The 22615-nt window shown below is 36.9% G+C and overlaps 1 protein-coding gene across 4 annotated transcripts in view; it reads left to right on the forward strand.

The window, feature by feature from the left end:
- Positions 1 to 22615, forward strand: part of GRIA2 (glutamate ionotropic receptor AMPA type subunit 2) — a 197896-nt gene that overhangs the window by 155107 nt on the left and 20174 nt on the right. For all 4 annotated transcript variants that reach the window (XM_018061479.1, XM_018061478.1, XM_018061477.1 and 1 more), the window contains exon 12: positions 1846 to 2044. In XM_018061479.1, the coding sequence (XP_017916968.1) occupies positions 1846 to 2044 (199 nt within the window). The remainder of the gene's footprint in view (positions 1 to 1845; positions 2045 to 22615) is intronic.

Genomic DNA, 22615 nt, shown 5'->3' on the forward strand with positions numbered 1-22615 from the left:
GGGATTATCTTGCATACTTCAAAAAATGAGCATATTTAATTAAATATGACATAAATACTGGGTTAGGGAGCAACATTATGTCTTTAACTTGTGTTTATCTTAAAAGTGAAACAGAATAATTTATAGAAATGATTCTGAAATATATTGCAAATAAACCTGCAATGTATACTGTCCAAGGCAATGAGATCCATTTTAAGGGCTTAGGCAGAATCTGCCCTCTTAAATACAAGTTACATGAGATGACAATTATACATTCTGTTGTGATGGAATAAATAGTGAACATTTTGAGAGTGGCTTTGTCTACATAAAGTTTCTTCAAATCTAAGATGTACTTAATATCCTTTTCAGAATATGTGAGAATTAGCTTTTTCCATTCCATCATATTTGTTTAATTTTTTGCATCTCTTAGATACTGGTAAGGCTCTTCATCATATTGTTTTTGTTTTTCATTGATTGTGCAGTTTCTTTTTCTCTTTTATTTTAGCAGCAGATGTTTTTATTTAAAAAATCTTTACTTTTAGCTTCACTGCTTTTCTTCACTTCTCGAGTAGTTTATTATACAGATGTTACCTGATAATTGATATAGTATCTGTGTTTCATCAAAAGGTGTATTTCTTATTACTAATTGTGAGGAAATTTAGTTTAGGTCATAAATTGGCACACTTTCATAATTTAAAGTTTTAGAAGTGTTACTTCTTCACTTTAGAAGGATTTATTGTTAGACATAATAGAGTTATTAACAAAAGAGAAAAAATATTGTTTGTTTTAATATTACTCAAATACCTTTCTATGTGGAACCCCACCAAATCTTACCAAATAAAACCCTATATATCTACTTCTATATCTACATATTTATACTTATGTATTTCTATACTTACATATCTATACTTACCTATATAGGGTTTAAAGTAAATCAAGCTTTTGAAAAGTATTTTATGTAAGAATTTATGGTCACAGAAATATTTTTATTATTTTTCAAACTAAGAATTTATATTTTGGCAAACTTTTAAATGTCTGATATGTTTTCCTTCCGTTTTCTTTTTTCCTTAAGCAGGAGGCACGAAGGAACAGGGATATAATAGTTTGTGCCTGAAGCATCAGATTTTTATTTGTTAAGAATTATATTTTGTGTCATATTCCGTAGTATCATTATTTTCCATTTCTATCCTGTACTATTTCTAAAATCTTCGTTTCTACACATACAAAATCCTAATGAAATTTTAGACCTTTTGTGAGGGTTTTGAAACTTCGTTGGATGGATTAAATGGAGGGTATCTTTGGTGTTTAAAGCCATACCGTGGCGGATTCATGTTGATGTATGGCAAAACCAATACAGTATTTTAAAGTAAAATAATAATAATAATAATAAATAACAAAATTTTAAAAAGACACAGTAAGATAAAAAAAAAAGCCATACCTATGGTGCATTCTTTTATTTTTGATATTTGATTTTGTTTGTCAGCATTTTTCAGAGTTTTGCTGTTGATCTTAGATTCTCTTCTTTGTTTAGTTATATCATGAGTGGATAAAATATTGTAAGCCTTGGATAGATTATTTGCACATTGCTTGAAATTGCTTGTTTCGAGATTTCACATGTAGCCACGATAACTGTGAAAGAATTTCAGGAATCTAAAGTTTTGCCTCTGGATAGTTCATCAGATCTAGTGAATCTGTAATCCTTGCCCAGAAGGTTTAATAATTTTAAGTTTCATGAACTAGCTGATATAATGAGAAATATGAAATCAAATATTTCCCTATAAATCAACATTTGCATAATACTGCTAACTTGTTTCCTTATGAGGTCATTCATTTCACTTTACAAATCCATTTCGTACTTGTTATCAGATCGCTGTCTGGGCGCATTGTTGGAGGAGTGTGGTGGTTCTTTACCCTGATCATAATCTCCTCCTACACGGCTAACCTAGCTGCCTTCCTGACTGTAGAGAGGATGGTGTCTCCCATCGAAAGTGCCGAGGACCTTTCTAAGCAAACAGAAATTGCTTATGGAACATTAGACTCTGGCTCCACCAAGGAATTTTTCAGGGTAAGAGATTCTGCTTTGTAAGTTCTTGTTTTGGTCTTAAAATTGAACCAACCTAAACTCTGTGCCTCCTTGCCTTTCCCATGGTCTGTACAAAGGTGCTATGTGAAGGTCACTTCCATCTCTGTCTCTAATTCTATTTTTGTTCCTCTTTTTTAATTTTTATTTTATACTGGAGTGTAGTTGACTTACATGTTGCGTTAGTTTCAGGTTTATAGCAAAGTGATTCAGTTGTACATATACATGCGTCTATTCTTTCTCAAATTCTTTTCCCATTTAGGTAATTAAAGAATACTTGGGTGAAGTTCCCTGTGCTATACAGTAGGTTCTTGTTGTTTATCAAATTTACATTTAGTAATATATATCTATTAATCCCCAAATCCCAATTTATCCCTCCTCTCCACCTTATCCTTTGGTAACCATAAGTTTGTTTTCTATTTCTGTTCTTAACCTTTTCTCTACCCTCTACCCTCCTTACCCCTGTATTTGGTACTATCTATTTTTTTTGATTCCTGACTCTTGGAGAAAAACACTATGTTGTAAAGAAATCTAGTTTTTATAAAAATTGATTTTCCTTTTGCAACAAAATTGGAGCAAAATCTAGTTAAAATTAAATTATTATTTTAAAAGAAAATGGTGTTATAGTTTGCTTTATGTTAAATAAGCTTGACTGTCAATTATCTTACATAATTTACAGTTGAGAACTGACTGTCAAATCAGTTATGTTAATTCTGTGTCAGGAAACCAATTATGTTCATGTGTGGAAATTCTGAGTTTTCTGTTAAACCCTCCAAGAAAAGGCTAACAAAGGTCTTCAACCTCCTAATTTTTAAAATGGGAATAATAATTATGTATCTATTAAATGTATTTTAGCTTTTAAAAGATCTGTGGCCCTATGTTCTCTGTCTAAAGGAACCAACCCAATAGGCTGATGGTATAATATTCTTTCCTTATACTCTTAATGGGATTCTCTCATTAAGGAATCCCACAAAGCTCAGACGGTAAAGTGTCTGCTCACAGTGTGGGAGACCTGAGTTTGATCCCTATGTTGGGAAGATCCCCTGGAGAAGGAAATGGCAACCCACTCTAGTACTTTTGCCTAGAAAATTCCATGGATGGAGGAGCCTGATAGGCTACAGTCCATGGGGTCGCAAAGAGTCGGACACAACTGAGTGACTTCTCTTCTTTTATACTCTTATCTCTCTGAAAGAGCTCATTCTATTAAAATGTTGAAATAAAGCAGATAAACCCTGGCATTAAGCCAAATAGATGGCATATGATGATCTGTAATAATCTGCAAGTATCTTTGAATGTATCTGAGATTGAGTGAAGATTAGGGCTTTCAACTTCCAGCTGAAGTAGTACATTGTGGTTTGAGGACTGTCTCATCCTGCATTACCATTGGTATCTTTTCCAAATAATATCAGTTGAGCTCCAGATGTGATGGCAGAAAATGTGGTTCTGTCAGACTGCTGACAACAGAGAGTAATTTGGATGTGAGTGGGGCAGCAGGACTTTGGCACTTCCACTAGGCACTGCAGTGTAAGCCAAGACTGTGGTCCTTTTGTAAGCGACTTTACTTTGACTTTAATGCTACCTGTGAATATTGCAATGCAGTTTTGCTGCTACTGACAGTTTTCTCCTACTGCTGAAAATAGTTGCAATGTGTGTATATTGTAGTGCTTAACATAGCGTGCTCTCTAGCCTCATCATGACAATGGAGCTATTAAATAAATTAGAATACTGTGTGGGCTTCCCTGGTGGTGCAGACGGTAAAGCGGCTGTCTGCAGTGCAGGAGACCTGGGTTCGATCCCTGGGTTGGGAAGATCCCCTGGAGAAGGAAATGGCAGCCCACTCCAGTATGATTCTCAGTTAGTATATTTTGAAACATTTAAATGTTATTTTTATTCCAATATGAGTTGCTTTTATTTTGTGGATATATTTTATTGGTATTCCTCCCTCTCTAAGTAAATGAGATCTATGAAGGGACTTGTTATAGCATGGTTTACTTACTGTACTTATGTTGATTAAAATAACCTTGATTCCAGACACTGTCTGTTGAGAGTTACTTTCATTAGCTTGTTTGGGACCAGCTATTCTCAATAACTGCACATTCAGAATCTCAGAGCTTTTCAGTATACCTTAACTCAACCATAGAAACGTATGCCTTAATCAGCACCTGGCCAAGATTTCATGATTAGAATATGTAAATTTCCCAGGAGACAGGATGAAAAGGCTAGATAACTCTGGGCAAAGGATACTTCAACTCTTGTGTTTCAGCTCAGTAACCCCACAGATATTGTGATTCCCACGTGCAGTATACACACTCATACACAAACAACCCTGACATATCTGCAGTGTGTCTTTTGCCTATATAGGATTATGGAACTTACTTTCTCTGGAGTAATAGAGAAGTGAGGTTTATTATCTTCTTGTTGTTATTGTTCAGTCCCTCCATCACGTCTAATTCTTTGCAACACCATGGACTACAGCACACAAGGCTTCCCTGTCCTTCACCATCTCCCAAAGTTTCCTCAAATTCATGTCCATTGAGTTGGTGATGCCATCCAACCATCTCATCCTCTGTCATCCCCTTCTCCTCCTGCCCTCAATCTTTCCCAACATTAGGGTCTTTTCTAATGAGTGAACTCTTCACATCAGGTGGCCAAACTATTGGAGTTTCAGTTTCAGCACAGTCCTTCCAATGAATATTCAGGATTGATTTCCTTAAGGTTTGAATGGTTTGATCTCTTTGCAGTCCAAGGGATTCTCAAGAGTCTTCTCCAACACCACAGTTCAAAAGCATCAATTTTTCAGTGCTCAGCTTTCTTTATAGTCCAACTCAGCCTTATTTATGGCCCAACATCAATATATGACTACTGGAAAAACCATAGCTTTGACTAGACAAACCTTTGTTGGCAAAGTAATGTCTCTGCTTTCTAGGCTGGTCAAAGCATTTCTTTAAAGAAGCAAGTGTCTTTTAATTTCATGGCTGCAGTCAACATCTGCAGTGATTTTGGAGACCAAGAAAATAAAGTTTGTCACTCTTTCCATTGTTTCCCTATCTATTTGCCATGAAATAATGGGACCAGATACCATTATCTTTGTTTTTTGAATCTTGAGTTTTAAGCTAGCTTTTTCACTTTCTTCTTTCATTTTCATCAAGAGCCTCTTCAGTTCCTCTTCACTTTCTGCCATAAGGGTGGTGTCATCTGCATATCTGAGGTTATTGCTGTTCTTCCCAGCAATCTTGATTCTAGCTGTGCTTAATCCAGCCCAGCATTTCACATGATGTACTCTGCACAGAAGTTAAATAAGCAGGCAGACAATATACAGCCTTGAAGTACTCCTTTCCCAATTTGGAACAAGTCCATTGTTCCATGTCCATTTCTAACTATTGTTTCTTGACCTACATACAGGTTTCTCATTAGGCAGGTAATGTGGTCTGGTATTCCCATCTCTTGAAGAATTTTCCAGTTTGGTGTGATCCACACAGTCAAGGCTTTAGCATAGTCAATGAAGAAGAAGTAGATGTTTTTCTGGAATTCTCTTGCTTTTTCTATGATCCAGCGGATGTTGGCAATTTGATCTCTGGTTCCTCTGCCTTTTCTCAATGCAGCTTGAATATCTGGAAATTCTTGGTTCGTGTACTGTTGAACCCTAACTTGGAGAATTTTGAGCATTACTTGTGCAGAAGTTTGTATATTCTTTGACATTGCCTTTCTTTGGGATTGGAATGAAAACTAACCTTTTCCAGTCCTGTGACCACTGCTGAGTTTTCCAAATTTGGTGGTATATTGACTGCAGCACTTTCACAGCATCATCTTTTTGAATTTGAAATTCCTCAACTGGAATTCCGTCGCCTCCACTAGCTGTGTTCATAGAGATGCTTCCTAAGACCCACTTGATTTGCATGCCAGGATATCTGGCTCTAGGTGAGTGATCACACCTTCATGATTATTTGGGTCATTAAGATATTTTTCATGTAGTTCTTCTGTGTATTCTTGCCACCTCTTCTTCATATCTTCTGCTTTTGTTAGGTCCATACCATTTCTGTCCTTTATTGTGCCCAGCTTTGCATGAAATGTTTCCTTGGCATCTCTAATTTTCTTGAAAATATCTCTAATCTTTCCCATTCTATTGTTTTCCTCTATTTCTTTGTATTGTTCACTTAAGAAGACTTTCTTATCTCTTCTTGCTATTCTTTGAAATTCTGCTTTCAGATGAGAATATCTTTCCTTTTTCCCTTTGCCTTTCACTTCTCTTCCTTTCTCAGCTATTTGTAAGGCCTCCTCAGACAACCATTTTGCCTTTTTGCCTTTCTTTTCCTTGGGGATGGTCTTGACCACTGCCTCGTGTACAGTGTTACGATCCTCTGTCCATAGTTCTAGACAGCCTGATAACTTTTATTAGTTTAACTTCCCAAGTCAGAGTCTTATCTCATGCATTGTCTCTGAATCTCACAGTATTTCTGTCTGATAGTCAGAGTGATCATTTTTGTTTGCATGTTGCGCATTACTAAACTAAATGTGAGGATTTGACCAAATTCTAGCAGGTAATGTGCGTGCTGAAGTCTTTTACTCCTAAAGCATTCTTCCCGTACACTGTTTTTCCTTGTGGAGAAAAGTCTCTGGATTTACTTCCCTGCCTTCATGCTCTGTTTCAATCCCCTCTGTTTGTTCTGTCAAGTTAGAGGATTATATTGGTAGAAATGCAATCAGTGCCTCACAGTTCTTCTCCATATACCTGCAAAAGGAGCTATGATAAATCAAGGTGACTAGGTCTCAGTGCATAAAGCATTAGTCAGCTTCTCTTTATCTTGAGAAGGAGGGGTAAGTACTCGAAAGTACTTAAAAGCCAGATTCTTCTGTTTGTAGCAGTAAAGGAAGGCTAACAGAACAACACACATCAGCCAAGTGAACAGGAGCCTGCCATTTTAAATATTCTCCATGAAAACAGGGCGTGGTTGTCATTTGAGAAAGTAGTACACAGAATATGTTGTTGTTCGGTCACTAAGTCATGTTCAACTCTTTGCAACCCCATGGACTGTAGCACACCAGGCCTCCCTGTCCCTCATCATCTCCCTGAGTTCGCCCAAGTTCATGTCCATTGAATCCATGATGTCATCCAACCATCTCATCCTCTGCTGCCCTCTTTTCCTCTTGCCTTTAATCTTTCCCAGCATCAGGGTGTTTTCTGGTGAGTGGGCTATTTGCATTGGGTGGCCAAATTATCAGAGCTTTAGCTTCACCATCAGTCCTTCCAATGAGTACTCAGGGTTGATTTCCCTTAGGATTGACTGGTTTGATCTTGCTGTCGAAGGGACTCTCAAGAGTCTTCTCCAGTATCACAATTCAAAAGCATCAGTTCTTTTGTGTTCAGCCTTCCTTATGGTCCAGCTCTTACATCTATACACGATTACTTGAAAGACCATAGTGATAGCTTATGGTGAACAATGCCTGATTTGTGATCTCTGAAGAAGAAGATTTAGCTTCGGGACCAGGAACCAGGCTTGATCATTCAAGAGCTTTTGTATAGCAGAGTTTTATTAAAGGGAAAAAGGGACAGAGAAAGCTTCTGATAGAGACATCAGAAGGGGACGGAGAGTAAGCCCCTCACTAGTCTTAGAAAAGGGAGTTATATACTTTTTAAATCGGTTATTACAGTAAATCAAAAGAATGTCTCAAGGTTGTCAAGATCTTACTAGAGCCACTCCCACAATTTAGATTTTAAGATGACAGGATTAGAACTAACAATAGAAAGGTCTTTCCAGACCCACTCCCATAATATACATTTTAAGATAATGGGATTAGTCATAAGGTTTTCAAGAAGGAGAAACTGTACTCAAGCAGGATACATTATTGTTATGTAACCTTACTATGTAATTCACACTTAAATGAAGAAAGCAGGGAAAACCACTAGACCATTCAGGTATGCCCTAAATCAAATCCCTTATGATTATACAGTGGAAGTGATAAATAGATTTAAGGGACTAGATCTGATAGATAGAGTGCCTGATGAACTATGGACAGAGGTTCGTGACATTGTACAGGAGACAGGAATCAAGACCATCCCCATGGAAAAGAAATGCAAAAAAGCAAAATGGCTGTCTGGGGAGGCCTTACAAATAGCTATAAAAAGAAGAGAAGCAAAAAGCAAAGGAGAAAAGGAAAGACTCAAGCATCTGAATGTAGAATTCCAAAGAAGAGCAAGAAGAAATAAGAAAGCCTTCCTCAATGATCAATGCAAAGAAATAGAGGAAAACAACAGAATGGGAAAGACTAGAGATCTCTTCAAGAAAATTAGAGATATCAAGGGAACATTTCATGCAAAGATGGGCTCAATAAAGGACAGAAATGGTCTGGACCTAACAGAAGCAGAAGATATTAAGGAGAGGTGGCAAGAATACACAGAACAACTGTACAAAAAGATCTTCACGACCCAGATAATCACGATGGTGTGATCACTCACCTAGAGCCAGATATCCTGGAATTTGAAGTCAAGTGGGCCTTAGAAAGCATCACTATGAACAAAGCTAGTGGAGGGGATGGAATTCCAGTTAAGCTATTTCAAATCCTAAAAGATGATGCTGTGAAAGTGCTGCACTCAATGTGCCAGCAAATTTGGAAGACTCAGCAGTGGCCATAGGACTGGAAAAGGTCAGTTTTCATCCCAATCCCAAAGAAAGGCAATGCCAAAGAATGCTCAAACTACCGCACAATTGCACTTGTCTCACACGCTAGTAAAGTAATGCTCAAAATTCTCCAAGCCAGGCTTCAGCAATACATGAACTGTGAACTTCCAGACGTTCAAGCTGGTTTTAGAAAAAGCAGAGGAACCAGAGACCAAATTGCCAACATCCACTGGATCATGGAAAAAGCAAGAGAGTTCCAGAAAAACATCTATTTCTGCTTTATTGACTATGCCAAAGCCTTTGACTGTGTGGATCACAATAAAGTGTGGGAAATTCTGAAAGAGATGTGAATACCAGACCACCTGACCTGTCTCTTGAGAAACCTGTATGCAGGTCAGGAAGCAACAGTTAGAACTGGACATGGAACAACAGACTGGTTCCAAATAGGAAAGGGAGTACGTCAAGGCTGTATATTGTCACCCTGCTTAGTTAACTACTATGCAGAGTACATCATGAGAAACGCTGGACTGGAAGAAGCAAAAGCTGGAATCAAGATTGCCGGGAGAAATATCAATAACCTCAGATATGCAGATGACATCACCCTTATGGCAGAAAGTGAAGAGGAACTAAAAAGGCTCTTGATGAAAGTGAAAGAGAGTGAAAAAGTTGGCTTAAAGCTCAACATTAAGAAAACGAAGATCATGGCATCTGGTCCCATCACTTCATGGCGAATAGATTGGGAAACAGTGGAAACAGTGTCAGACTTTTTATGTTTTTGGGCTCCAAAATCACTGCAGATGGTGACTGCAGCCATGAAATTAAAAGATGCTTACTCCTTGGAAGGAACGTTATGACCAATATAGATAGCATATTGAAAAGCAGAGACATTACTTTACCAACAAAGGTCCATCTAGTCAAGGCTATGGTTTTTCCTGTGGTCATGTATGGATGTGAGAGTTGGACTGTGAAGAAAGCTGAGTGCTGAAGAATTGATGCTTTTGAACTGTGGTTTTGGAGAAGACTCTTGAGAGTCCCTTGGACTGCAAGGAGATCCAACCAGTCCATTCTGAAGGAGATCAACCCTGGGATTTCTTTGGAAGGAATGATGCTAAAGCTGAAACTGCAGCACTTTGGCCACCTCATGCGAAGAGTTGACTCATTGGAAAAGACTCTGATGCTGGGAGGGATTGGGGGCAGGAGGAAAAGGGGACGACAGAGGATGAGATGGCTGGATAGCATCACTGACTTGATGGATGTGAGTCTGAGTGAACTCCGGGAGTTGGTGATGGACAGGGAGGCCTGGCGTGCTGCGATTCATGGGATCGCAAAGAGTCAAACATGACTGAGCGACTGAACTGAACTGAATTGAATCCTTACTGAGGAAGGTAGAAAAGAAAGTTTGTCCTTTCCTCCTCCTTGAGAATTCCAGGCCCCTATATCCTCCTTGACAGCCCCAGACCCCTCTCTCCTCCCTGAGGACCTTGGACTTCTTGTCAATTGACTAGGAATTGACTCTCTCAATAGCTTTGACTATACGGAAAAAGTATATGTTTCTTGAAATAAGTATACTTTGTCCATATATTTAAATTAAAAGGTGCTGCTAATTCATGAGTGATCCCTTCTCCAGGAGATCTTTCCAACCCTGGGATCAAACCCTGGTCCCAGGCATTGCAGGTGGGTTCTTAGCCACCAGGGAAGCCCATAACTAAATTAGTGTTGGGTAATTGGGTACCGTGGTGACCATAGTGAGAATAGTCTTCATTTTGCTTCTGACTCTAAAGATATTTTCAGGCACAGTCTGTCTTTTTGCAGTACCCATTACATCTCATACCCTTTCTCACAGAGTTTGTTGCATTCGGATATAAGGATTGAGTGCAGATCCCATTTAAAAAAGAATTCTGTTTATAGAGTGTAACTCCAAATGCACTGAATGAGATGAAGGTAATTTATAGACATTACAAGGGCAAAATGTAGTTGTTTTCCTTGACATTTTTTTCCCTTTAATTGGTAGGTTATACTACATAGTCTGGTCAAATTTCTAAGCTTAAGATGAAAGGTGTTACAAAGGAAATTTCCTTGCATGCACACCACACTCCATGCATTCCTAAAATTAACATTCATCACACACCTGGGGCATCCTCTCTCTCAACTGCCCTCTATCTTTAGGGGCATTTGGGGCTCCTGTAAACCGGGTGCAGGACAAGCAGAAAGCTGGGAGAGTGATCATCACGGCACCCAGACTGCCAGAAGCAAAGATGCAGATGGAATGGGCACGTCCCACACTGAAGACACGTGCTTGCTTTTTGTTCTCTGGCTGCCAGTTGTACTTACTTTCACCCCTGAGACATGAAAACTTGTCTCCAGTTGTTGGTACTTAAGATTCTAATAGTTATTTTATGTTTCCTTATATGATTTAATTTGGCCTTGCTACTGCTGCTAAGTCGCTTCAGTCGTGTCCGACTCTGTGTGACCCCATAGATGGCAGGCCATCAGGCTCCACCATTCCTGGGATTCTCGAGGCAAGAACACTGGAGTGGGTTGCCATTTCCTTCTCCAATGCATGAAAGTGAAAAGTCAAAGTGAAGTCACTCAGTCGTGTCCGACTCTTAGCGACCCCATGGACTGCAGCCTACCAGGCTCTTCCACCCATGGGATTTTCCAGGCAAGAGTACTGGAGTGGGGTGCCACTGCCCTCTCCAAATTCGGCTTTAGTGGTAGCTTTTCCTTTGTAATGCTGTTTATAAAGTGGGGTTTCATTATTTATGTTATTTTAAAATTTCTACTATCTCAGCGTTTATCAGGTCAACTTTTGTTTCTTGTCATAGCAAGAGCTCTGAATTTAGCCACTAGAGAAATTAATTTGAAAAGTTAGGTTTTTGTCTAAAGTTTAAAGATATATGAGTAGCTAAAAGATGGAAAATAACTTAAGACCATTTAGATTAAAGGGCCAGTTTTAAAACAGAGTTCAGAATTGCAGTCTTCAGTCTCAATATTAACTAAAGAGACGTCTTTGAAGGGATGAAAGCATCTTATATCAAATTAAAAGGTAACTATTTCATCTCATTTATAAGAATCTGTTTTGTTGTCATAAGGTGATGACAAATGTTCAGTTTTACTCTAAAATATTTTCATATTTCAGTTGCATAACTTAATAATTTTGGGTTATATTAATATTGCATTAATGAAGTCAGTATGTGTGCCTTATATTGAGAATTCCAGTTTTAGCTGCAAATTTTCTAACTTAAAAATCTATATGTTCTTTCAGTGATAATCAGTGAAACTAACTTGAATGAAATATTTGCTTTTTGCTACTAGAGAAAGTAAATAGAGGGCAATCTTGTAATCAACAAGAGATGTGAGAAAATAGACCCTACATCTTACTTTTCCAGAATTTTCTGTGCTTAGAACCCATATACATCCTTGTACAGAGTGAATGATAAAGTCTGAGTTATTTTGGAGCTATCAATCGTCCTTAATTATAGCACCACCGTAACACACCTATAATTAAGAAAGAATTAAGCTTTCAATTATAAACCACTATTTTTAGACTTTCACATTTTGATAATTTCCTCTTTCAATAAAAGAGGACAGATCTTGAAATAGATGAGTGTGTGCAGAGGAGGATTCTGTAAGAACTATGTATATTATGTTCCTACAGAAACTTAGATGTGGGGGATAGAAAATGGCTTGATAAATAAACCAATCATAGGCCTGTCAATCCATGAAACAAAAGTATTAACTTGCAGAGAGGAAATATTTCACGCCTATCCTAAATCCCCACACTGCAATCTGTTTATTTCCTCTGGGAGGATGAAGGACAGTGTGTTTCTGAGTAAGTGGTCTCCTTTAATTGTGCTGGTGTCGCAATGAACAGATTTTAAAATATTGTTAAAATAAAGGTGTCCCCTTTGTGTTCAACTAAGTTAATTATGCCTCCTTCAGAAGATCAATTTTGTCTGATAATAATCCATAAAAGTAATTGTTGTTACCCAGCATTGTAGACTTTTCACATAGTTTAAAAATAGTATAGATGATAGATAAATAGATGATGTTATACAGGTGTGCCTTACCTGAGTGAAAGGACTGGTTTGAAAGTTTTCTTTACTATATAATAATTACAAATACAAGAGAATTATAATGATTTATCATTTTAAAGGCTGTGACATGTTTTTAACTCCTTCCCTAGCATAAGACACACTTATGTTTATATATAAAACATTGATTGAAATATATTTATAAATAAAAATATTTGAACCACTATAGCAGCTTCCTATAGAACTACACTAAGTTCTCTTTCATTATAGTTACATTTTTCCCACTTACCATTTGTGTTTAACAGGAATACAAGCATAATTCCTTTATTTATATTTTATAGAACAGATTTCACTAATCTGTGGTAGTTGTCCATACTTATTTCATTATTTCTGGTATAGCTAAAGATTTTTCAACCATAGTTTCATATATATCACCTATTTCTATGTGGGTAGAATATACATCCTTCTAGCTTTGTTTATATAAATATAGATTTATTTTTAGCTTTGTGTATATGAGTATATCTACTTCATCTTCATATTATTTGAAAGATTATGAAAATGAAATGGATATAGTCATATGTATTTTACTAATATGAAAATGAACTATTTATAAGTCTTTCAGTTATACTTAACTCTTTAAATAGTTTCAAAGTACTCAGGACTAAATAAATGCTGAATGTGAATACATTAGCAACAAATAGCACTATATGACTGTGTTGTAAGTCTCTCATGGCTTGGTTAGTCATACTGTTACAGATTTTACTTCCCTAGGTTTTTTTTTCTTGTTGTTGAAGAGCTTGATTAGTCATAAAAAATCTTTACAGCTGACAACTCTGCATGTTCAAGGTTTCTCTAGATAATCCAGGACTGGTTGAAATCATTTCCTCTCTAGCTGGCATTTTGTTTCTCTGACATTTTAAATGTTCTCACCATTCCACAAAATATCTGAGAACAAGATTGAGTTCTTAAAGACTTTAAGGCTACTTTTAGCCTAAGATGCCTGGGGAAAGCCTGTGTTCTCTTATCCAGCTAAAGGCGGTAGTTTAACTGTGAAGGAAAGGTCAACATTTTATAAGATTAATTCACATTTCCTTTAAGATCTAATGTTCAGTTTAAAGGCCTTCATTTCATTAAGTAGTTTACAAATTCAGAAAGAAATGTATGCAAGACCATATTGAATGGTGCTTTGGGGATGAAAGCACTATGGAAGAAAAAGAAAACGGTATGTCTACTTGCTGAATTACAATTATCATGCAGAATGACAGCTTCTCCAAGACTAACTGCCATTTTGGTCCTTTTCTTCTTTCCATTGCAATTCTCAGCAAATCAGTGTGCTTCTGATCATTTCATTTAGAGAACACCTTTGTGACTCAAAAGGGAGTTGAAAGCTCACATTATCCTTTGGATAGATAATCTGACTCTTACCAAATTATAGGAGGCTTTCTATCATTGTCCATATTAAAGAGAAAATGCTCCTATCGCACTACTATCAAATCATGAGGTTAATTATTCTGGCCGAAAAGGTCCAAACAATAGAGAAAATTTGAGACTAATCTCTTATCTCAAAACTCTTCTAAAATTCCTGCCTAGATGCCTAAGAGAAGATAAATGTCAGTGTATACCTGTGCGAGTACTTTAGATGACTTGGTTTTCAATTCACTCTCTGTGCTTAAGTAAAAGAATCATCATGCTTGTCTCATTGGATATTCTGAACTAGTTGCCATGGTAACAAACACAGTCCAAAAGTTGTACAGAGAAAAGAAATAGAAATTTTGCAATTATTTAAATATACTGGAAGCAAAATCTGGACTAGATATGAATATTGTTGATAAAAGTTTGAAAATTCTTTAATTAGACTTTTGATATTTGAAGGAAAACTTGATGCTAAAGTAATTTTTACTTCATGCTTCCAACATACAATTTTGCCCTAGATCATAGTGAGTGATGATCAAACCCAAGGTGCTAGTGAATGTGATTATTTATGTTCACAGAATAATGAGATTTTAGAAATAAAATGTCAATTGGGAAAGTCAAGCAAAGTCAGATATTGTCAGGTTCCCCAAATTGATATTGCATCTAAGGGGACTTCCCTGGTGGTTCAGGGGCTAAGACTCTGGGCTCCCAATACAGGGGGCCTGGGTTCAATCCTTGGTCAAAGAACTAGATCCCACGTGTGTCTGTGTGTGTGTGTGTTAATTGCTCAGTCATGCCGACTCTTTGCAACCACACAGAATATAGACCACCAGGCTCCTCTGTCCATGGAATTCTGTAGGCAAGTACTGAAGTGAGGTTGACGTTCCCTTCTCCAGAGGATCTTACCAATCCAGAGATCAAACCTTGGTCTCCTGCATTGCAGGCAGATTCATTATCATCTGAGTCACCAGAGAAGCCCCAGATCCCACCTACCACAGCTAAAGAGTCTATAAGCCACAAATAGTCTACGTGCCGCATCTGAATATCCTGCATGCTGCCACAAAGATCCCAAGTGCTGCAACCAAATAAATAAGTTAAAAAAATTTTTTTTAGTATTTCATCTAAGGAAACAAAGATACAAGGAGGTGATTTCAGAACATAGTTGCCTCGAGAAATCCAGATCCTCCCTTTTTCTCCCAGATACACAGACTCAACAGCAGTTCGTTGACTCGGGGAGAACACAGTTAAGAGGCTCCTGCAAATCAAGTTGAGTGTGAAACCAGCCAGTCAAACCCTGTAGGAAAATTCACGGCCTCACTGGCTGCAGTGACTTCCCTGGCACAACATGTCCGTATTGGGAAGAAACACGTAGCTCTTGGTTTCTTTCTAGGGAGAGAGAGACTACTTGACTATTTTCATGTTATGACTTTTCGGAGGAACTGGTTTCTTTCTGTCTTGCCTGAATCTAAGCACTAAAAAGGGCATCAGGTTGGGGACCTCTGAGAATAAAGTTGAAGGTTTGGCCTGGCTTCCCTGGTGGTTCAGACGATAAAAAACCCACCTGCAATACAGGAGGCCCAGGTTTGATTCCTGAGTTGGGACGATCGCCTGGAGAAGGGAATGAATGGCAACCCACTCTGGCATTCTTGCCTGGAGAATTCTGTGGACAGAGAATCCTGACAGGCTATATATAGTCCATGGGATCACAAATAGACACGACTGAGTGACTTTCACTTTGACCTGGCACACACTCACTCAGCATAGACCTTCCCCTCCAGCTCAATGTGGTTAAATGGGGAAAACCCCTAATTCAAGCTTCCATTAGGGAAGGAGCAAACAAGTTGGAGTGTGGGTCCATTTCTTGGACTTTTCAAGGAACTGGTTCTGTCTTGCCTGCTCGGACCACTGCTGGGACCTGGCACGTGCTAGATGCCTGGGGGCTGCTGAGAACAGGAGGCAGCTGGTAGTTTGCTGCTGCTTCAGAGACCTGTGGTCCAGCACACAGAGACCAGGGCAGCTTGGTGGCCACTCCCTTGCCTTTGGAAGAAGACTAGTGTGTGCCTGCAATGTTCTGACCTTCCGTGGGGTGCTTTGGAGACTGCATTTCCTGACTTGGGCCTAGCATACTCTATAAGCCTAGAGGCTACAGATAATAAAACAGAGCTGGACAGACAGACATCAAAGGAGCACGAGATTATGAACTCTGGAAAAAAGCTTCCTGCAAATCCATCTGATTGGAAATTTACACATACAAGTCCAAAGAAGACATATCCACAGAAAATGTTTAAGAGGCCTTTGGAATATTTAACCAGGGTGATTGGTGAAGTTCTATCCCTATATGAAGTCAATCCATGAAGACTGGGAGAGGTGGCTGTTTTTTAAAAAGGCACAGATCCCAACATAAACTTATAAGGCACATAGGAAAAAACAACAAAAATGTGGCTCAAAGGAAAAACATTAATCTCCAGAAATCAAACTTTAAAAAAAAAAAATGGAGGTACCTGAATAACTTGGCAAAGAATTCCAAATATCTATTACAAAAATGCTCAAAGAGTTCAGGAAAATGATGCATGAACAAAATGAGAACATTAACAAAAGTAAAAAATATAAAAAAGAACCAAATGTTGAAAACAACTACAGTGACTGAATTAAAAAATTCACTATACTGATTCAACATCAGACTTGATCAAGCAGAAGAAAGAATCAGCAAACAAGTCATTTCAAAGTATACAGAGTATAAATAAGGGGAAAAAAAAAAAACAATGAAAAAAAGGTGAAGAAAGCCTAAGGGACTTGTGTGTGAAATAAACACATTATGGGACTTCCAGAATGAAAAGAGACAGAGAAAGGGGTAGAAAACTTATTTAAATAAAAATGGTTTTATAAATTTTTTCTAAATCTGGTGGGGAGGGCAGGGAGATAGACATCCAGATTTATGAAACCCAAAGAATCTTAAATAGGAGGAATTCAAGAAAAGTGTACTCAAAGAAACATTATAATCAAATTGTCAAATGTCAAAGACAATTTTGAAAACAGCAAGACAAATGTGCCTTGCTACATACACATGAGGACCCATAAGACTCTTAATGGACTTACCAGCAGAAAGCTTGTAGGTCAGAGAGAATGAGAGGATATATTCAAAGAGCTGGAAAAAGATAGTGCTAACTGAGAATGATGTGTCTAGAAAGACACTCTTTCAAAAATTAAGGAGAAATAAAGACATTCCAAGATAAACTAAAGCCGAGGGAGATAATCAGCACCACACCTGCTTTGCGGGAAGTGTTAAAAGAGGTCCTTCCCGTTGAAATGAAAGGATGCTAGATAGCAACACAAAGCATTTGCAAGTACAAAGCTCATTGGTAAAGGTGCATCGATAGATAAATATGGAATACTATGATGCTGTAATAGTGATGCATAAATGTCTTTTAATTCGAGAGGCTAAAATATAACTTTATAACTATAACTGTAACTATAAAATGTTAATGGATGTACAATATAAAGATAATTTGTGGCTTCCATAACACAAAGTGCAAAGGGAGTAAAAGAGTAGAAAATAACTAAGAACATAGAAAAGATTCAACAAAATCAGAAATGAAAGCAAAGACATTACAACTAATGCAAACTTTTCCAAACTATGAGACTACTGTGAATAATTATATGCCAAAAATTAATCTAGAAGAAATGGATAAATTTCTGGAAATATACCATATACTAAGATTAAGTCCTGAAGAAATAGAAAATCTGGATAGATCTACAACTAGTAAGGAGAGTGAATCAATAATAATAAAAACTTCCAATAAAGAAAAGTACATGATCACCCTCGTGGCTCAGCTGGTAAAGTATCTGCCTGCAATGCGGGAGATCAATGGGTCAGTCCCTGAATTGGGAAGATCCTCTGGAGAAGGAAAAGGCTACCCACTCCATTAATCTGGCCTGGAGAATTCCATGGACTGTATAGTCCACGGGGTCACAAAGAGTCAGACATGACTGAGCAATTGTCATTTTCACTTTCAGACAACTTCACTAGAAAATTTTACCATTTAAAGAAGAATTAATGACAATTTTCAAATTCCTCCAAAAGACAGAAGAGGAGGGAACACTTCTTCAGTTTACAATGCCAAGTATGCCAAAAACAACAACACAAAAGGAGAACTTCAAGCAAATATCCCAGATAAATATAGGTGCAAAAATCTTCAGCAAAATAGTAGCAAAGCAAATTCAACAGAAAGTTAAAAGGATCATACACCATGACCAAGTGGGATTTATTTTGTGATGCAAAGAAATTTCACCCTATAAAAATCAATTAGAGTGATTTTATCACAATAACAGAATAAAGAATAAAAATCATATGATGATCTAAGTACAAGCAGAAAAAGCATTTGAGGTAATTGAACACACTTTCATGATAAAAACACTCAGTAAACTAGGAATAGAAAGAAATTATCTCTATATAATAAAGTTCATAAATGAAGCCCATGGATGACATAATAATCAGTGCTGAACTTGAAATAGTTTCTCCCAAATCAGTAGCAAGACAAGGGTACCCACTCTTATCACTCTTTTTCAACGTAATACTGAAACTTCTAGCCAGAGAAATTAAGCAAGAAAAAGAAATAAAAGGCACCCAAGTTGGAAAACAAGTAAAAGTATCTCTGTTCACAGATGACTTGATCTTATATAGAGAAAACCTAAAGAATTCCACACACACACAAAAAAAAAACTTTTAGAACTAATAAGTTGAATAAATTTTCAGGACACAAAATCAATATATAGACATCAGTTTGTATTTCTGTATCCTAACAATGAATGATCTGAAAAGAAAATTAAGGGGAAAGTCCTATTTACAATAGTATCAGAAAGAATAAAATACTTAAAAATAAACTTAAACAAGGAGATAAAGACTTGTATGCCAAAAACTCCAAAGATTGCTGAAATAAAGAGCACACAAATAATTGGAAAGACATCTTCCGTTCATGGATTGAGAGACTTAATATTGTTAAAATGTCCATACTACACAAAGTATCTAAAGATTAAGATCAATCCCTATCAAAACCCCAATGTCAGTTTTTTTTTTTACAGAAATAGAAGATTTCTAAAATTTATATGGAAACACAAAGAATCAGAAATAATTAAACCAATCTTAAGAAATAAGAACAAAGCTAGAAGTCTTACACTCCCTGACTTCAAAACATTTTACAAAGGTATAGTAATGAAAACATTATGGCGCTGGCATAAAGACACATTTAGAGGCCAATGGAACAGAAGAGAGATCCCAGAAATATACGCATGCATGTACATTTAAGTGACCTTTGACAAAGGCATCAAGACCTCACAGTGGGGAAAGATAGTTTCCTCACAACAGTGTTGCTATAACTGAATATCCATATGCACAAGAATAAAATAAGAACTTTATACAATACACAAAACCCAACTCAAAATGGATTAACTATTTAAAGATTTATTGTTTCAGTAAGATATGAAGCAATAAATCTCCTTTAAGAAAACAAAGGAGATAAGCTTCATGGCTTAATGGCAACGAAAGCAAAATTAGACCAGTAGACTACATTAATTTTAAAAGCTTTTTAAAGACTGAAAAGGCAAAAGACTGAAAGACTTTCAAAAGATTGAAAAGGCAATCTATGGAATGGCAGAAAACACTTGGAAATTGGATAAAGGGTTAATATGCAAAACATCTAAAGTGCTCCTACAAGTCAATAGCAAAAACTAATAACCTCATTTAAAAACTGGAAAAGGACTTGAATGGACATTTCTCCAAAGAAGAGCAACAAATAAATGGTCAGCAGGTTATATGAAAAGGTACTCAATATCATTAATCATTATGGACATGCAAATCAACACCACAAGTAAGATCCCACCTCATACTGGTTAGACTGACCATTAGAAAAGAGAAAAAAAAAAAAAGTGTTGGTGGAGTTGTGTGGAAATTAAAGCTCTTGACCGGAATGCAAAACTGTGCAGCCCCTATATTAAACAGAATGGCATTTTCTCAATAAGTTAAAATAGAGCCACCACATGATCCAGCAATCCCACTTCCTCATAGTTATCCAAAATAATTAAAATCAGCATCTTGAAGGGATATCTGCAGTCCCACATTCATTGCAATGCTTTTCATAGTAGCTAAGCAATAGAAACAATCTACATGTCCATCAAAAGATGAAGTAAATGAAAAAATGTGGTATATTACTCAATGGAATATTCTTCAGCCTTAAGGAAGCTTCAACATGGTTGAAACTGGAGGACATAATGCTAAGTGAAATAAGCCAGTCACAGAAAGACAAATACCTAAAGATGCCTTATGATGTATCTGAAGTAACTGCACCCACTGAAGCAAAAGGGAGACTGGTAGTCACAGAGGCTGGAGGTGGGGGAAATAGGGAGCCTGATCAATGAGCATAGTTTCAGTCGTGCAAAATGAGAAACTTCTAGAAATCTTCTGTTCAACAACGTGTATGTACTTAAACAATACTGTATTATATGCTCACAGACTTGTTACAAAGATAGATTTCATATGTATTTTTTCTTACCACATTTGAAAGGAAAATAGAAAAAAAAAAAAACCTGCCTTGAGATAAGACACACACACACGCAAAATAAAACAAGCAAAAACTAAGGAAAGAAACTGTCTTAGTAGGAAATATTTTGTAGTATTTAAGATTTATAAGATCTCTCTCATCTTATGGTTGATGTTGCTTCTTAAAAATGTTGCCCAAGATTAAAAATAAAATTTTCATATTAGTGTTAAAATAAAATGAGGCAGCCATGAATATTTATGCCAATCATTAAAATGATGAGATAGATACATATAAATGCATGGCAGTTTTAAGGTGGCTAGTATAATACCGTATAGAGTTGACTCTTGAACAATTCAGGGGTTAATGGTCCCAACTCCATGCAGTTGAAAATCCACTTATAATTTTACAGTCTGTCCTCTGAATACAGGGTTCATCATCTGTAGGTTCAATGGACTTTGGATCCTATAGTACTGTGCATGTGTATTCAGTTGCTTAGTTGTGTCCAACTCTTTGTGCCCCTGTGGTACTATAGAATGCATTTAATGAAAAATATCCACTAAGTGGACCTTCATAGTTCAAACCCATGTTGGTCAAGCTTCAACTGTATTTAATGTTGTATAATATAGTTCACACTTAATATGGCTAGTATCCTCATACATATATGAAGTTAACTATGTATAAAGTCATTGTCCTATATTATGCTACTTCAACCAGTTTTTTCTTGCTAGTCTTTCATTCTTGACATGGCCAAAGAATGGTTACTTAAGCTAAATCCTTTTATAGGGAAGGCTGTTCTTTAATAATGAAGTAAAATTGTTAGTCACTCAGTCATGTGTGACTCTTTTCAACCCCATGGACTGTAGCCTGCCAGGCTCCTATGACCATGAAATTCTCCAGACAAGACGATTGGAATGGGTTGCCATTCCCTTCTCCAGGGGATCTTCCCAACCCAGGGATTGAACTCGGGTCTCCCTCATTACAGATAGATTCTTTACCATCTGAGCCACCAGAGAAGCCCAATGATGAAATAACTGATCTTTTTAATCCAAATAATTTATAATAGTGTAAATACAATAAACTTTTTGTGGCTCAGCTGGTAAAAAATCCTCCTGCAATGTGGGAGACCTGGGTTTGATTCCTGGGTTGGGAAGACCCCCTGAAGAAGGGAAAGTCTATCCAGTCCAGTATTCTGGCCTGGAAAATTCCATGAACTGTATAGTCTATGGGGTTGCAAAGAGTCAGACACAACTGAGCGACTTTCAGTTCATTTTTTCCAAGTTGGGTTAGTAGTGTGATGTTCAAGACTAAGCAAGGTAGAAAATACTATAACTTTGACTTACTAAAGAAATTTATACTGATAAGCTAAGGGACCCAACAGTTCTTGTGTATGTGAAATGTATTTTTGTGCATACTCTGTAACTTTTGCTACCATATCTTTTATGTTACTTCCTTTAATTTCCAAAACTTTTGCTCATCTACAAATTAAAATCAGTGAGTTTATTCTCTTGAGTTGTCCAAAGGTTAACTGTACAAACTATATTATAAAATACTACCCACATTAAATGTCCCCCATAAAATCAAATTTTCTTAAATAAAATTATTAAAAGAAATTTAGTCTTTGTATTGGGGCTTCTTTATTTTCCTTTTATAACCTCAGAGTGTTAAAACAACACTCTGAAACCTAGCAGTGGGACATACAGGAATATTTGCTAAAGTAATAACTTGTTATAAGGCACAGTGTAAACAGTCTAGTGATATTTTTCAAAACAGCTGTGTACCCCTAAAAATGTGTTCATTTAAAACAAAAAAGAATTAGATTAGTTAGCCAACAGCAAAAAACTGCTCCATAATTGCATACATCTTTCAATTGCTTTAAAAAATCCACACATAAAGTATTCTATTTTTGCTGTTGAGGTTGAATAAGGAAGTGCAATCAAGGTGTTTTAGGATCAAATCCCA

Source organism: Capra hircus, chromosome 17 (genome assembly GCF_001704415.2).
Source record: "Capra hircus breed San Clemente chromosome 17, ASM170441v1, whole genome shotgun sequence".
NCBI classification, from domain to species: domain Eukaryota; kingdom Metazoa; phylum Chordata; class Mammalia; order Artiodactyla; family Bovidae; genus Capra; species Capra hircus.